Here is an 18,279-nt window from a genome sequence, read left to right on the forward strand (position 1 = left end):
TTCTGCAATCATCTCAAAATTATAACAACCAAAAATAATGTCTAAAAATTAACAAATGATTGGAAAACAAAACAACTGCAACTAAATAAAAACGGTTGACTAAACAAAACGCAAATCGCAATCGAAAATCCACAAAAATCAAATTAACTTACGAATAAAATTGAATAAAAAAAATGTAATAAATGAAATATGAATCGAATCTTCCAATTGTAACTGCAAAAAAAAAAATACCACAAAAACTATATATATATATATTAATATATATATATGTATAAATATATATATCTGAATTCAATGGCATACTAATTGATAACAAAAAAAAACAACAAATCCAACCACATATTGGTAAAAACTATTTAAATGACCTATATACAGCATACGACGTGGTGCCCATTGGGTCGTTAATTTACCATATTTTGATTTCTTCATAATGGTCGTCATCTCAATGTCATCAATAGCATTAGCAGCCGAAGATCCCGTTCGTGAGAACTCGAGGCGAAACAAGATCCTAAATTATTTTGATTATGCATTTACCGGCGTATTCACGATAGAAATGTTGCTGAAAATTGTAGACTTGGGTGTCATACTACATCCTGGCAGCTATTTAAGAGAATTCTGGAATATTATGGATGCTGTGGTCGTTATATGCGCTGCTGTTAGTTTCGGTTTCGATATGAGCGGTAGCAGCGCTGGACAAAATTTGTCAACTATCAAATCGCTTCGTGTTTTGCGTGTACTGCGTCCATTGAAGACCATTAAACGCGTACCCAAATTGAAAGCCGTCTTCGATTGCGTCGTGAACTCATTAAAAAATGTTGTTAACATTCTAATCGTGTACATATTGTTTCAATTTATATTTTCTGTTATTGGTGTCCAATTGTTCAATGGAAAATTTTTTTATTGTACGGACGAAAGTAAACATACTTCCGAAGAGTGCCAGTAAGTAAAATTTTTATTCAAGATTGAAATTATTGCTCTCTTCTTATTTAAGTTATATGTTTCGTATCATATAAGTTGACATAATTTTGTTTGCTAAATTTGCGTTAATTTGTTCATATTACTTATGCTTATCATTTTGTAGTACTACTATTTCCCCAATGATAATTTACATCCCCAGTCGCGATACACATACATTCTATGTGGTATGACATCTATAGCTCTCCCATTCTATCAATCACTCTCGACCTATCTATGTGTCTCTCTGTATCTCTGTATCTCTCTCTGTATCTCTGTATCTCTCTCTCTCTGTCTCTCTCTCTCTCTCTGTCTGTCTCTCTGTTTCCATATTTTGTCTTTATGTATCCCTTCTCTCTCTCTCTCTCTTTACGTGTATATATAAATATGTGTACATTTTATATATATTTTGATATATACGATTTTGATTGATTGAATAAACATATACATATGTATGTATGTATGTACGTAGATATGTATATCTTATCAATCGATGCCTCTCTCTCTCTCTCTCTGTGTGCCCCAATCCCTTAGTTGTTTAAATGTGTCTACAAAAGCTTTTATATACAAACATACATAAATAGATACTTACCTACATATGTGTACATGCGTAGCCTTAAAGTCACTTCGCACAAGGTACATACATACATGCATACATACATACATACATGTATATGATACGTCTGTCGATCAGCATCTTAGGAAACTGTAAGCGACAGGACATATACATTTTATATATGTAAATACATACATACATACAAACATCAGTTAAGTGTCATCTAACTAAATAAATAAGCCAGTTTTGCATTTCCATGTCTGTGTCTATGTGTGTATGCCCCCTTTTTTGGGGCGTTGCTAGTACAAAGTACTACGTACTTAGTTAGTACCTAATTGTATATGTATGTCTAATTTTGTTTACCCGCTTTTATACACAATTATACAACATTATCGACGGTTGCTATCGGTACTCATAAATATATATTCACAACAATTATCAAATATCTGTCAAATTGCAGCCAAGGCTCTCTCTCTCTCTCTCTCTCTCTCTCTCTCTGGAGCTAATACTCTTCTTGCCTGATTTGGTTCAACATATATGGATATATATATGTGTATATGTGATAATCGGGTTTTTGTTATTCATCTGCGCATCGGGTACCCGTCCTTATAAAGGCAATCTTGAGAAGTTTTTGATCATAGACCCAACCTCATGACTTTTGAATTAGTTAAGGTGTCCTACACTCTTGAGAGCTATAATTAGACACAATCTTATATGTGCATATATGCTTTAATAGTACATTTATTTATATAATAAAAATGAATAATGGTTCCTATGCTGGCATATATGTACATGTACATGATGATACCCTGGTAAAATGATGGCATTGCGCAAAAAGTATAACATACTTTTTTCATGAGTTTGTTACCTATATCTTTTGTATTGATTATTGTATATTATTTATAAATTAGCCTAATGTTTTTTTTTTGATTTCTGTTTTTTTTTTTGTTTGTATGCTGTATTTGTTTTACTGTTTTTTTTTTTGATAAGAAAACAAAAAAGGTGCACTGATTTAACAGAATGTAAGAGTAGCATTTTAAAGTTTCTCGCCCAGTTTTTCTTGCCTGATTTGTGTTAAACAATCACGCGAGTAAACGGGCCACAAACACATACGAAAATTATTAAAAAAAAAAAAAATATTTAAAAAAGGAAAAAAAATGGAAAAAGACCAACCATAAACAAACAAATTATTTTAAATCAATAAATAAAAAAAAAAACGAACCAAAAACTTAGTAAAAAAAAAAAACAGCGCAAAAACAATATCAGTGTCTGTGTATTAAAATCATAGAATAGAACTGAAATGCGAAACTACAATTGCCACCTAAAACCTTTCTAGTTTTCTTCTATTTCATATAGTTAATCCGTTAAGTCACTCAATGTATATTTGTATGTGTTGCCTTCTACACCAAATCAGTGTCCAAAATCAATTAAACACAAGCTAACTCAATCAATTTAATCCAAGAATCTACTGTCGTTCGCGTGTAGCATGTAAATAACCGTTTCATTTCTTTACAATTGGGTATTTTGCAATACCAAAGAGTCCATATTACTACCAGAAGATTTCTTAATAAGTCTGTATACGCGTACACTCGATAGAACCAGGTATTTGTTACGAGACAAAGTAGATTTCGTATTCTCACATCAAATACGTAATTAATTAGTATTCTCATTTCCTGATATAGACCTATTTGGAAATACTTATAGATTCAATAATTTGTTTCCTTTGCATCTTATCAAGCCACTTACAACAAGTTTTTGTACATTGTATCTCGACTAATTCTTTATCATATTCAAATTGTACACATGCGATAATATTAACGCAGTTGTACCATGCAGATCCAAATCAGTTCTAATAGTTCGAATGTTGTTTACACTTCTGATAATACGTCATCGCCAGCCACTTCGTAGAATAGCAAAATGTACATACATACATATATGTTGTGTATATGAAGATGATGAGCTCTTTTTTACTTTTTACATACATATACTTAGTAGTACTTTATTAGCAGTTCGTTATGCATTGTAGTAATATTTTAATAAATAATTGGCAACAACTATGAATCCAACTCGATGAGTCATTGCACTGGACGTGAGTGTAACGATTGCTTCAATCAAAAGGGCACACAAAAGAAATTGACGCGCATTTTACACTCACCGACTTGAGAAGTGAAAACAAAATCAGATACCCATCCACAATATGAGTATCTTTTTGTTTAAACTGTTTGGCCTTCGTATGCAATAACGGTGGCCGCCCAAAACCCAATTGACATAACCAAAAATTTTAAAGAAACAAAAACCAAAAAAAAAAAAAAAATATCTAACATACATATGTACACGTACATTGTGCTTATATATACAAAAAAAAAAAAACAAAAAAGAAAAAGAAAAAATAAGAAAAGAAAATATCTCTTTCTCTACATACAACATACGTACGACTTTGAACGGCTATGCTTAATTTTCATTGAACACATACGCATATTATCTTGACAATACTCCATTCAGTACCAGTACCCAGTTGAATTATGCTTGCAGTCAGCTCGAGTTACTGCTTAATAAGTTTCATAAGCGCAGCTGCCTTGTTACACATCGCCAAACGAACAACCAGCCGAACAATTGCTACGTTAGTTGTGCACTTGTGGTACCAGTATAGTACTGGCAACCAACCAACCAACCAACCAACCAACAAGGAACACGCTCAGTTACACTCGTTGCTCGCGCACTCATTCACATTCTCATTCACATTGGAACTTCTTACGTTTAAATGCTTAAATGCACTGGAGAATGTTACTACATGTTAGGCAGATGATTTTTTTTTTTTTTTTTTTTTTTTTTTTCGTTTTAAATGGTTTTTGTAATAGTTGTTTACATATTTACATATTTATGGATCTGCTGAGACTTAAGTGCAGAGCTACTCTATGTAATTTGTTGGTTTTCGTACATTTCTTTTTTTTTACGCCCTCTGATAAATGATTGTACAGTGTTGATTTGTGTTGTTCTGGGTTACAGCTAGACAAATTTAAATACTAGTACAAATACAAATGCAGACACACAAATAATCGAATCACACACACTTATCCAAATACATAAACCAAAGGAATACATGTTAACATACATATTACACTATTTTCATTTAATTATGCAATATTTACTTGTAACTGACCTTACGATGTTCTCATATCAATATAGGTCGTTATTTTTATCTATTAGATCTCTTTATGTACTACTTACATATTAACATACATTCTAGTATTTTCATATTTCAAAACTTCTTCACTCAACATGAAAAAAAAAAAAAAACAAAAGTGACAACAAAAAATATAGCTAAATTAATATTAATGTTATTTTGATTTTAATTGATTTTTCGTTCAATTTTATTCATACCATATTGTACTTTGAAAAATGTTGATTTGATTTTTTCTGTAGTGACTTTTGTTGTACCAGCTTTTTTCAATTTCTAATATATATGTATGAAACGCAATTACTAATAATTTCACAACGTATAACCGCAAATAAAAAAAAAAAAAAACAATAACTAAACCCGAAAAACATCATAAACAAAACATGAACATATCAAATCAAACCATCGACACAACTTGACCCAAAAAGGGGTTCGTATTTTAAATATGAGGAAGACGAGTTGCTGCCCAAACAGGAGATGCGAGTGTGGAAGCCACGCAGCTTCCACTACGATAATGTTGCCGCCGCGATGTTGACGCTATTCGCTGTACAAACCGGCGAAGGATGGCCACAGTAAGATATTTGCTTGTAGCGCTTAAGTTAATACACATGTGTAAAGAACAAATGCTCCGTGCCAATATGAATGGTGAATAATGAAATTGTACTTTTATTTTTATTTTGTTTTGTGCTCTCTTCACTTAAATGTTGCTAATGATAATCATCAAATAGGGTCTTGCAACACTCAATGGCTGCCACTTATGAAGATAGGGGTCCAATCCAAAATTTCCGGATCGAAATGTCCATCTTTTATATAGTATATTTTATTGTATTTCCATTCTTCTTCGTCAACATATTCGTGGCCTTGATAATCATAACGTTTCAAGAGCAAGGCGAAGCTGAATTGCAAGATGGTGAAATTGACAAAAATCAGGTGAGCCAGTAAATCCAAAAAAATTTTAAAAATTCAAACAAAACAAAAAAACAAAAACAAAAAAAACTCAAATAATGCTTATATGTGTGTGTTTCGTGTGTAATGTACTACTTACTTACTCGTAAAATCGATAGTCGTAAAGTAAACCATTTTCTATCTGCACGTAAATGTACACACAAGCCAACGATACCCATACATGTATTCCTCTATTAAATATCTACTACTACAACTACTACTTAAGTAAGCTAGCCAAACAATAAGTACTTGCAATCAATTAAAATACAGAACGGCAAATGCGCTTGCGCAGACGCCTTTAGCTCAGGTACATTTTACCTGCACATTATCCTCCTGTAATCGCTTCTACGTTTCCTACAACACAAACTTCTAGAATGTATGCCAAGTAGGTACTTAGTACTTAGTACTTACTACTACTACTACTACTACTACTACTACTACTCACTACTTACACACTGTCATCTTGGGCAACATCGTTGACCCAATACCCTGTCTATCGTTTCTGGTTACAATATACTATGTACTACATACTTTTTACATACATACATTTATGTACGTTCTTTAAAGTATTTAAATTGATGGTCATAGTCTATTAGAATAGTTTAGAACAACACATTTTGTGATTTCCATGTGGATTGCTCATAGTATCCCGGAAAATAGTTGAATACTGTATCAATTAGTATTGATCTCCAGATGTAAATACATCAAATTCATCATGCCATAGGCCTAAGGGTGTACGTTGGATAATGGTTTGATCGGAAATACCCTTTATATACAAATTATTAGCTAGCCTTCGATATACTAAAGAGTGAACATTTACCGGAAAGTAGAGATTTATCATAATATTCACGATAGTCCTTAAATATTCAGTTTTGAATATTTAACGATTGGTATCGTCAAGTCACCATTGTTGCCAAACCAATGTATTTCGTTGCTGACAACTACTGTAAGTATGAACCATGAACCATGAATCCAGCAATGTAAGAAGCCGATCTAATTTATGAAGAACTTAACTGAATTCTATTCGGTTTTATTCAAAATAATTGGCTCAAGGAAATTCCAAAAATTAACAATTATTATTTCCAAAAATACAATGAGGCACCTGCACCAACACCTGGTATCGATCAAAACAATTGCACAGAAATGCAATATTATCTAATTAGTTGATCTTGTTTTAGTTGGCATGATTTTCATTTAAATTAGGATGTCTAATCTACATATATAAAACTTAAGACACAATAGCGGCAGGATATTGTAACAGATTTTAGTGTGTTTAGAGTAATGATAAATACTCATCAAAAATGTTATTGTTTCAATATGATATATGTGTGTTTCTATATTTGTATACCCTGTACCTTCAAAATGTGTAAATGTGTAGTATGATAAATGTATTTAATAATCGATTTGATCATTTCATATTTGTCTGGCTGTCCGCTTGCAGAAATCCAAAACATTCTTTTCATATTTATACTGAGCTGCTTGAACGTATAGGTATAGGGTATCTGCTATTCGAGCGCCCTCGACTAGAGCTTACTAAATTTGATTTGTATATCATTTTTATTTGTATATAATAGCGCTTATAATTTAACCAACTGCTCACTAATATAAATATAACGCTTTAAAATACTATTGTAACTTTGCTAAGCTACTAACTTACAGAAAGTTGAACATTTTTCAGTATTAGCGTATGTGTACTATGTGTATTATTTTATGGAAAGAATAAACTAGAGCCAAGTGTTGCACTTGTAGATATTCCTATACAATTGATCAAATACCCCCAACGATGTCCATGTAATAAATTTCGTACCATAACTTTCTATTCCCTCAGAAATCTTGTATTGATTTTACGATCGGAGCTCGACCACTGGAACGTTACATGCCCAAAAATCGTAACACTTTCAAATACAAAGTGTGGCGCATTGTTGTCTCTACGCCCTTCGAATACTTTATAATGATGCTGATTGTGTTTAACACGCTGTTATTGATGATGAAGGTGAGTTTCTGTGTTTATGTTTCCACTTGAACACTTTACCAACTAGGCTGAAAATTAAGAAACGTATTTTAATTTGGGCCAACGATTCTAGACACTACATACGAGGGCCAACTTAAAAGTCCCAGTGTGAAACTCTATATTATTGGGTGTATTATTTTCACAACAAGCAAGCTGTATTCAACTATTTTATAGAATCATCATATGATTAAATTGTGCAATAGTATGTAAAAAGCAAAAGAAAGTATGAATTTATAAGTATATATGTATATATTCTTGAGCAACATCGACAAGCGAGTCGATTAAATCATATTCGTCTGTCTGTATGAAGTCGCCGTTCTCTACAGGGTCTGGAGACCTAAGTATATAAAATAGGTCCATGTATCTAATTTTATCGATAATATATACTAACATAATACATAGATCAGCATATAAGCGACATGTCGTATTTATGACAGGTAAAGACTTAGGTTTCCTAATTAGTTGTGAAAATAGACTGAGTTTCTTGGTTAGACCGATCAGTCGGCCCTCGTATTTAGCAACCGTAATAAATTCACACAGTTTAGACTTTTGTTAAATGTACAATTCTTACATACATACATACATACATACATACATACATACTTACATACATACATACAGTTTAAAAATACGCCACATATCATTTTGTATTTATTTTATTTATGAGTTTACCACTATTAAAGACCAGTATTTACCTGTCCTTTAACAGTGTTGTAATTAACTTTACCTTTGTCTTTGGCTTATACACACTTCAAATTAATGTTCTAAATTTGGTTTCAATAAGCAATAAATCAAATATTATAATCAGCATCAGAATTGTACAAATCAATGTTGTGTATTGTATATAAGCCAATATAAACTTATGTTTGCTCTTCTCTAACTGGCATGCATATTTTTGTTTCTTATTTGTTTTATATTTTGTCATTAAGATCGGTATACAATCATTTTGTCACAAACACATAAGACATACGTATGTAGGTATGTATTTCGAATCCTCAATGTCGCATGATTGGTTATAAGGAGCAACATGAGTGCATACTTATCGCGAGTACATCTGAAAGAGGATTAATTGTGTAGCTTTAGGCGATGATTTAAGATGGACCATGAATATAGAATAACCATAATACATTACGCAATTTGTAATTACATTTTGTTTGAGGCAATCGAAATGCGTTGTTTAAATACACACCTATTTAATTCGTACATAATTGTGGCCCATTTTCGCGAATTGTACTTTTGGTTTAAGGGATAATTTCTGTGATGTTTTTATGAGAGAACTAAACTAATCATAAACAAACATCTTAACAGTATCATAATCAAAGTGAGATGTATGAAAAGTCACTCAAATATATCAACATGGGATTCACAGGCATGTTCAGTGTTGAAACTGTGCTCAAAATAATTGGATTCGGTGTCAAGGTAAGTTCACGATTGTACAATATAACGTACTATAAGTGTAATCGGATAAAGTTCCTTTGAATCAATATCAGTTAGAGCGAGCTATCGGCAGACTCTAAGAACATACACCTTCATATATACCATCCCATATCATTTGCGGGCTTATTCGCTTTACGCAGTCCGATTATTTAAGTGTGCTGAAATTTACAATGTCACATCTACAACAAATACAAGTACAAATACATATTTTTATGTATAGTGCCAAAGCTACTCGAGTGCGTTGAAAATGTAAGGACTTTAATATTACAACATTAACACACATTACCAACTCGAACTCACATGTGCCCTATTTGTTATTGTTATTTTTTTTGTTGTTTTTTTCTTTTTCATTTTCGAGAAACTAGTTTGCATGAGTGCACTCCTATTCGAACACTGTCTTTGTCTTTAACGTAAGCAGTTTAAAAATACTTGAATAAAATGTAAAAAAATACATTTGAAAATTAATTGTGTCACACATATAACTCAGATTTCTCCTTTACAACTTACTGGTCTAATTTTATACAATCTATTTAATTTAAATACAATTTAAATTTATGCGCCAAAATAAACGTTTTAGATTTGATACAGATTTATGGCTGTGGACATTTTTAGCTAATACCTAAATCGAGTTTTTGAGATCAAGAGGTATTGACCAATATAGTATTTATTTTGAAAATTGCACCAGTTTTGACAAAGTTATAACAATGAAATATTGAGACAAATTTTCTAACTCATTTGATACGTGTATTGTACATGTAAATGTATATTTTAATTGCACACAATTAAACTGCAAGTCACATTTAAAAAGTTCGTAACAATTGAAGATTTATTTTGTGGAATATGCTTATGCAATTCAGAATATCGACTATTTCTCGGGTATTTCTACGTATTTTTTTTTAATCAGAGCTTTACTTAGTATTCAATAGCTTTATAAAAGTGCTTATCAAATTTTTATTTATATTGTTTATTGTCTTACAACAAATAAATGTCTAGCTTTATCCAGCTGTCTCAAAACAAAATATGTATATGCATTTTTAATATCTTTTTGGACTCAGCGTGAAAATTAACATAAGATGCAATTCTTTTACTTTACATATACTATAATCAATATACATAATAATTTTTGTTTTTATATTTGTTAATTAGCATTATTTAGTTCTTACTATACATACCATACATATACAATATGTATTTTGTATGTAATTGTTTAGATTTCAAGGTTGGGCTTAAACTTGCCAGTTATAAACACTGATACGCAGTTCCTTAAACTTTGGTGTTAGTTAAATGTCATGAATCATCTAAAATAAACTTCCGTTCGATCCCAAATGTCTTCGTGTTCTCATTTTGTAGTTTCATGATGCACCGCCCACCCACAGTGATATACTGACCTACATGAACCTGGTATTCACCTTGTTCTTCTTAATGGAGACAATACTTAAATTAATTGCATTTGGATGTACGGTAGGTATTCATGATAAATGTGTCTTTCATGTGCGCTTCTTTTTAAATGTACAAGTATTTGTAAAAGCTGTTTATTTAAGGAATATTTATTATTTCTCATTCTTAGAGTGAATAATTTTCAGTAGTAAACTACGCGCAAAATAATGAAAGGCCATTTATTTATAATTAGCATTTAACCTTTTGATATCAGAATGTAACATTGTAAATTTCAGCGTATAAAAGATATAATCCATGTTCATGAAAATAAATAAAAAAAAGCAGAAGAATAAAATTTCTTTTTGCTATAACTAACTAAAATTAGATTGCATATATTTGAGCGATTATCATTTAAATAACACGTAACCATTTATTTTATAGAACTTTTTCAAGGATCCGTGGAACATTTTCGATCTAATCACTGTGCTGGGTAGCATTGTGGATGCCCTCTGGATGGAATTCGGGGTAATTATCTGTTGCTTGCAATAACAATAACTCAGAGCATACATATTATTGTTGTGTTCGATTTATGTAGGCCGTTATGCAAGACAAACAAACAATATAAGTCATAAATAAAACAAAAAAAAAAAAGAAAACAACAACAAAGTATCTAGCTTTTTGTTTCGTTTTGCCAAGATACTCGTACCCGTCAAATAACACATTCACGTTAATACTAATCACAAATATGCATACATATACACGTACACATATGTATATTTACACACACGTACATAGTTATGTGTACATACGTGCATATGTATTTACACGCATATTTAAGCAGTATGTGGATTATGTCAAAATAACCAATCTATGGTTCTCTAGGGTTAATTGCATTGAAATTGAAATTGAAATGTGCCAGCTAATATTTTTAATTTTTAAATCGAGATTTGATATTACATATTTGTATGTATCACAGGGCATCTTAATTCACAACTTTTCTTATATTTCTGAAACATTTATCTTCGTTATTGCCATGCGTACAAAGTATATATAAATACATATCTATGTATTTCGACAATTACCTAAATAATTAGCAAGGTCTGGCTTAAGACATTTATTACTTATTATTTATATCGAAACCCTTAAACTAACAGATTAAGAAATATTTATGTCTACATAGACTTTTGCTTATCACTCACATTAACAAATGTATATCCCTGGTGCCAAGTGTCATTACACATTTTGTTTAAATTATAGGGATATTTATTGAGTTTTTTGTTCGTTTTGACCTCAAGTCTTACTAACGTACAAACGGAAAGTTTGTGGAAAGTCGAAAAACAGTTTTTATGGGTTACACAGACTCCGCATAGGTAATATTGACGATCGATAAATTTATCTAATAAGGTTGTTTTTTAATTCATTTTTTAGTGTGTGTTTTTAAGGTACATATAAATACAAAAGACACTTTTAATTCTATATTTAATTCTCAAACGAATATACACAAAAAGTGATTTCTTTATTATTGAAATTTGATTTGCACACGATTTAACACAAACAAACAAAAAAAAAAAAAAAGAAGAAAAATATTTATTTTAGAAGTGTCACAAAATACAGAAATTAATAATCATATTTCTTTTTGATTTCCTTTTTCATATTTATTTGTGTACGAAAACGAATACCAAATACGAAATGTGGTCTCAAAATCGGGAATAACCAATCCGAAAAAAAAACGATGAATGCAAAAAATATAATAATCAAATAAAACACTCACGCAATCCAACCATTCACACCCTTCACAAATGTTAATGTATGACTTATGTAACAAATGCAAATATTTACATGTATACACATTTATATATGTATATATGTAATGGAAATGCATATATGCGTCTACATATATGTATATATATGCAAACATCATACATTTTCTTACAAATGCCTTCGATTCAATGATTCAATATTCCCCAAAAAATTGGCCATCGGGAAACAATAACATCACGTTATCACTGCCCAACACCAAATCAATAATAATAATGAAAACAAAAAAAAAAACAAATATTTATATATATAAAAAAAAACACATTCACATGTTCTATGTAATTACAAAAACCAACACCAATGCCAATACCAAATGCAATGAATATGCAATCAACTCGTTCATCACAATCACAACTTGTATTCAATAACAAAATTCACCGAACAAAATTAATCAATTAAAAAAAAAAAAAAAAAAAATACCAATCAAAAATTACCACCAAATGAAATATAAAACCAACCAATCAACAAATTAAATTGTATTACAAACATGTTGTCATTCAACAATTATGCATGTGTATGTGCTTCAATTGTATGTACGTGTTATCCAACACACATATTGCACATACATATGCATACATATATATCTCATCTACAACATCGACATGTACAACAAATTTCAACACCAACAGCACGATGTAAGTACGAAACACAATCTACACAGAATTGCATTTATCAAAATCCTATGTGTAAAAATCGATGATTATAGATTTCGCTTTTACTGCTAACCACCTCTCCACTTACTTAATAAGCTTTGTAAATCTTTTTGTTTTTCTTTTGTAATGCCCTGTAACCACCGATTCAATAAATTGCTTTTAATAATCGCATTATTTGTCTGCCCGAGGCGCTGATCTCAGAGACTGAAAGCGAGAAACTCTACCGAAGTCTACCGACTTTTAAGCAGGCAGATCTCTTAGATTGATAGAATATTTATTTAAGTGTTGTCATAACATCCTCAAATAGAGAGAAAATGATTAAAGCTGTAGTTTTGATGCTTGGTAAATGCACATATTTAATTGCAATCGTTACAATGCTTAAACAATAAGCACAAAAATTATTAATGATATTCGATAATTGCAGGCTGTGTACAGGGTATGTACTAGTCGGCCATTGTCGACTAGAGCACTTTTATTTTCTTTTTATTGCTACACATACAATTTCACACACATGTATTAAAAGTTGCATTATTTTCTCTAACTTGTATGCCTAGCAGAGAGTATTATGATTTTGTTACGGAATGTTCGCAAATGCGCATTGAAGGACCAACAGGATACAAATTAATCAGAGTCTATATAGCAATGTCTGTCAACTAGTTTCTATGTAATTTAAGTAGTATCTCTGTTCTAAGTTTAATTACTCTTGGCAATCATTTTCCTTTTGTAAGTCACATAAAACTGGCGTATGTAGTCATCAAAGATATTTACAATTCACTTGTTTTATTCAAGCTACATTTTGGTGTACAGTTTATTATCCAAGCTTACCAATAATTACAAAATTGTTTCCTCTTTTACAATGTTTAACAAAATGTATTAATTTGATTGTTTTAACCATAGTTCGACTATAACGAATTGGCATTTTTGTCATAGAGGAGATATTTATTTTCGGTATTTTCCGAATATTGTTGGTCTTTCTTGTTTTTATCTTGCTTGTTTCCGTTGCGAGTATCCGTTTCTGTTAGCTTCATTTTTCTCTTGCATAGCACTCGACACATTGCGGTTGTAACTACTTCTCTTGTAAACAGTTGTGTGTCTAAGTCTAAGTCTAAGTCTAATTCTGTAGTCCACTTGGTAGAAATGTACAGCGGCTGGATGGGTTGTCAATTTGCAAGTTGTTTTATTAATTTTTTTTGAGAAAATCATTAACGCTGATATATAACAGTTTGCATAAGCGACACAGCTTCTGAATTTTTGATTGTTAATAATGTCAAAATTGCTTCTGTGAATATGTTTCTTTAATTTGCAATGGTTTTCCTTCTATTCAAGTCCCAAATACTATAACAAGCGAGATAAGTGTGATCTTATGCTCATATGCTGGTTGGGCAGGACTTCAAATTATACGTTTTAGTTACTGAATGATTGTTTCTTATTTTCAATAAATTATACATTTTCTCTCAATTTCAAATTCTCTTAGATTCAGCAAAAAAGTTTTATGGTTAAAAAAATAACTTTAATAGCTAGAAAACTTCTAATTCATAAGACCGATATAGAATCACGAGAAAAATACAAATTTGAAAATAAAACCCAACCTACTTGATAGAAATTTTATTCAGACGAATAATCCTGAATGCAGACTTTCAACATAAAGTTGGTGTTATGCAACTGTTGTCATGTTTGGCGTTAATTTTTAATAATATTTCATATTTGCGCATGGCTTTGATTTTACTGGTCTATAAAATTGTATTTATTAATTAATTGACTTGAAAAAGAAAGCTTATTATGTTTACCTGACAACTTTAAAAAGAACTTTTGAACTTCATAATTAGCATTAACACGCATTAAGTGCAACAGTCCAACAAACAATACTTAACTCTTAAACTAATTTTGATAATAATTGAATGAGCAACTTTGAACAAATATCTGTGCACATAAGCTAATTCTAACTAACTAATTCTCTGATAAGAAATGAATTGTGTAAGTGAAACGATTTAGCTGAACAGTGGTAAATGTAAGTAAAGCATATTAGTTAGCAAAGGCAATATCTGAACAACCATACAAACTAAAGGTATTATAAAGAATTTCCGTTAAGCACCCAACGTTTTCAAATATTCTCTTTCAACTGTATATACTATCTACACTTCCGCATGATTTTTCAGAATGCTTGGCTAGTAGTACTGGCCAAGTTTTGGGCTTTCAAATTCTGACGGTTGGTCAAAAAATACATTATTACTTACTATAGGAGTACCGACTGTAGTGTTTCCGCTATCCCTTATTGCTGCAAGTCTTTTCTAATTAGAGACCTCTTTTAACTTTGAACAAGCTTTCACCCACTCTATCTTCCTCAGATGCATATATCTTATAGATTCTATGAAATTAACTTTTACCAAATATTTCATTGGATGTTATAGTGATGCAAACCTTGATAAATTTGCTTGTATGAAATGCATTAAAATTTGCTTTCAAAAATCAGAAAACAATTGCCGGACTGAAGCCGGTTTGCATCCCTGTTAATGATTGTAGTGTTATTAAGTTTAAATGCAAAAACTCTATATAAAAAAAATTGCATAATGTTAAAATGCATGCTGCGAATAAATACATTCTTCTTGTATTGTACTTGTACCGAACACAATTCAGTACTGTAAAGCGTATGCTGTATAACTGCTTTGTTAATGTGATCTCTTCTGGTATGTAAGGTATAATCAAAATGTAATTCCATCAATTGGTATCATCAGTGAATCTCAAACAAGTTATTCAAGTGCCAGCAATTTATTAACGAATATACATACATCTATCTACAAATGCCTACCTTGTGTATGTACATACATATTTGCAAGCTAAATTGAATAGAATAGAAAATGAAATGTGAGCTGATGCAAACTGGTGCTCCAAAGACCATCATTCTCCATTGTATACTATCAGTAGTATTCATGCATTTTCATATAACATATTCTGGCTAGCAATTTTCAATGTATGTACTCAACTCTGAGTGGCAAGGATAACTTGCATACAATTTAACTGTCCTTCTTTTATGTTCAACTATACCGTATTGTCTTATATGTGGCTTTAGAAACTCAAGGCTTTTTAGAGCGATCGAAATGCAGTGTGAAATGAAAGATTGTTTTTAATCGTTATTAACTATTTAACACATGATACAATACATACATACAAGATTATTTACACTTAATTCTTCTCACAAATTTCAATTGATTTATCTTTGAATTCAGCAAGAAAGTCAATTATTACTACTAATTTTCAACTCTACTTTATTTATTTCTTTGTTTTTTTCTAACCAAAAATAAAAAACGAAATCGAAAATCTTTACCGCCGCCAACGTCGTAATAAATCCGTAATTCGATTAAAATAACCGATACGTAATCGTAATTGCAAAATAAATACTAAATTGAAAATGAAAATGAATATGACTATGCAAATAAACATAAAACAATAAAATCAACAAAAATTTGTAAATAAATTGCTTATAAAATTAACGAACGTTAAACTGCACTGCAAACAATCACAAACATTTCATTATCGCTGAAAACTTTTGAATTCATCTCTTGGCTGCTGTCTGTCGATTTGAACTGAATGCAACTGAATACAACTGCTGTTTGAAATCCATGCAATGAATCTGCCGTTTGATTATTCTAAATACCAATACCAATACCAATACGAATACGAATACGAATACGAATACGAATACCAACACAACAATTGTGGCATCAAATTCGGTGACAATGCGGTATATGAGTTATGTGTACATTAATTTCATAAACCGATTCCAAAAATTTCAATTGAACATGGTTTCTGATTATCCAACAGGATGTAAGTAAATAAACTAAAACGAGAACAAACATATACTACAACATCAACAAAAAAAAAAAAAACAATAACCACAACAACAACAAATCTATTTATTAGCATTTTAGCTAAACGTTTACTACTATATACTATATCCTATTCTGTACTCACATCGCATTGATGATGTTTTCTTCCGTAGTATATTCTTCAATTGCCTTGATTTTCAGAAATACATATATACTACTATATATGTATTTAGCTGCTCATTAAATACTTTTTCTAGACTAAAAACAAAGAGTATCATTGCCTTTTATATTTTTCGTAGTGCTGTTACCCGTTTCCATTGCCACGTTGATGTCGATTTGGCTGAAAATACAATGTTCCACAACGCGAATTCTTATTAGTTTTGTCTCTGTACATAATAACTTTATTGTTACTGCTTATGTATGTATGTGTATCATATCATGCTAGTGAAGAAACAAACCAAACCGAACCAAATCAAACCAAACCGAACCAACCAAACCGAACCCCTATTTACCCACCCAGTAGGCATACCAAATGGGATAACTGCGAGATTTTCGAATATGTACGATGTACTATGTAGATGTATCTCTCGCTGTAACAGTATCTGAATCTGTTACAGATGGTCGCAACCTGACATTTGGTATATTAATGTCTTCATATAGCACTATCCTTAGCTGCTTTATAAAATAGCAACAGTGCATAATTGTAATCTACTACTTGAATATGATATATATATGTATATATATATAAATCAGGTTTTACATATGTCTGTATATATATATATACATATATATATGTAAGTTTATTTATTCAAAGCCAATTGTAATTTTTGAATATATCGTAATATTTAATTTAAACTATTTACTTAATTATCACGTAGAGGCCACGTCGAGGCGGTATGCGTCCCAAAATCAGTGGGTTGCCCAGCACCTATTTACTTATGTATGTGTGTCACATTCACGGTCACGATCACGATCACGATCACGATCAATGTGACTGTCACTGTGACTCATACGTTCGTACGTATTTGCATTATGTGAACATCTGTTTGATTTTTATATGCAACAGCTGATGAGTAAAATATTTTGGTCAAAGTTCTTGAATCGGTTACGAACTAATCGGATACCGACACCGCAATGCGTATAACTACCTATCAATCTATTTTCTGACTGCTATACATAACAAACTAACTTATACTCTCAGAAATGCATACGTTATGTATACGTGTACAAATAACAACATCAACAACAATAACAGTAAATAACTTAAGGGAAATGTACATACAGACAAATGCATACAAATTATTCTATTCGTAATTGTTAATTTTTTTTATGTATATTGTACTTTATTGTATCGTTATGCTTTCTTATTATTGCAAAAAACTCACTGAGATAGTTTAGTACAGTACAAAATTTACCTTCAACTGTTTTTTAGATTTTCAACTATTAAGACCCAAAGGCCCTATACTTGACACATTTTCAAACTGTTTTGTAATTAGTATCAGCAACTGAGAAATAACAAATACAAA

General features: G+C 31.0%; 1 protein-coding gene across 1 annotated transcript in view; it reads left to right on the forward strand.

The window, feature by feature from the left end:
- The window catches only part of LOC6564964 (voltage-dependent calcium channel type A subunit alpha-1), a 54,526-nt gene that overhangs the window by 14,054 nt on the left and 22,193 nt on the right, over window positions 1-18,279 (forward strand). The window contains 7 exon segments of the mRNA XM_043215942.1: window positions 376-939; window positions 5,117-5,260; window positions 5,417-5,618; window positions 7,462-7,626; window positions 8,953-9,063; window positions 10,900-10,983; window positions 12,906-12,911. Of these exon segments, the coding sequence (XP_043071877.1) occupies window positions 376-939; window positions 5,117-5,260; window positions 5,417-5,618; window positions 7,462-7,626; window positions 8,953-9,063; window positions 10,900-10,983; window positions 12,906-12,911 (1,276 nt within the window).

This window comes from Drosophila grimshawi, unplaced genomic scaffold (assembly GCF_018153295.1).
Source record: "Drosophila grimshawi isolate 15287-2541.00 unplaced genomic scaffold, ASM1815329v1 contig_848, whole genome shotgun sequence".
NCBI classification, from domain to species: domain Eukaryota; kingdom Metazoa; phylum Arthropoda; class Insecta; order Diptera; family Drosophilidae; genus Drosophila; species Drosophila grimshawi.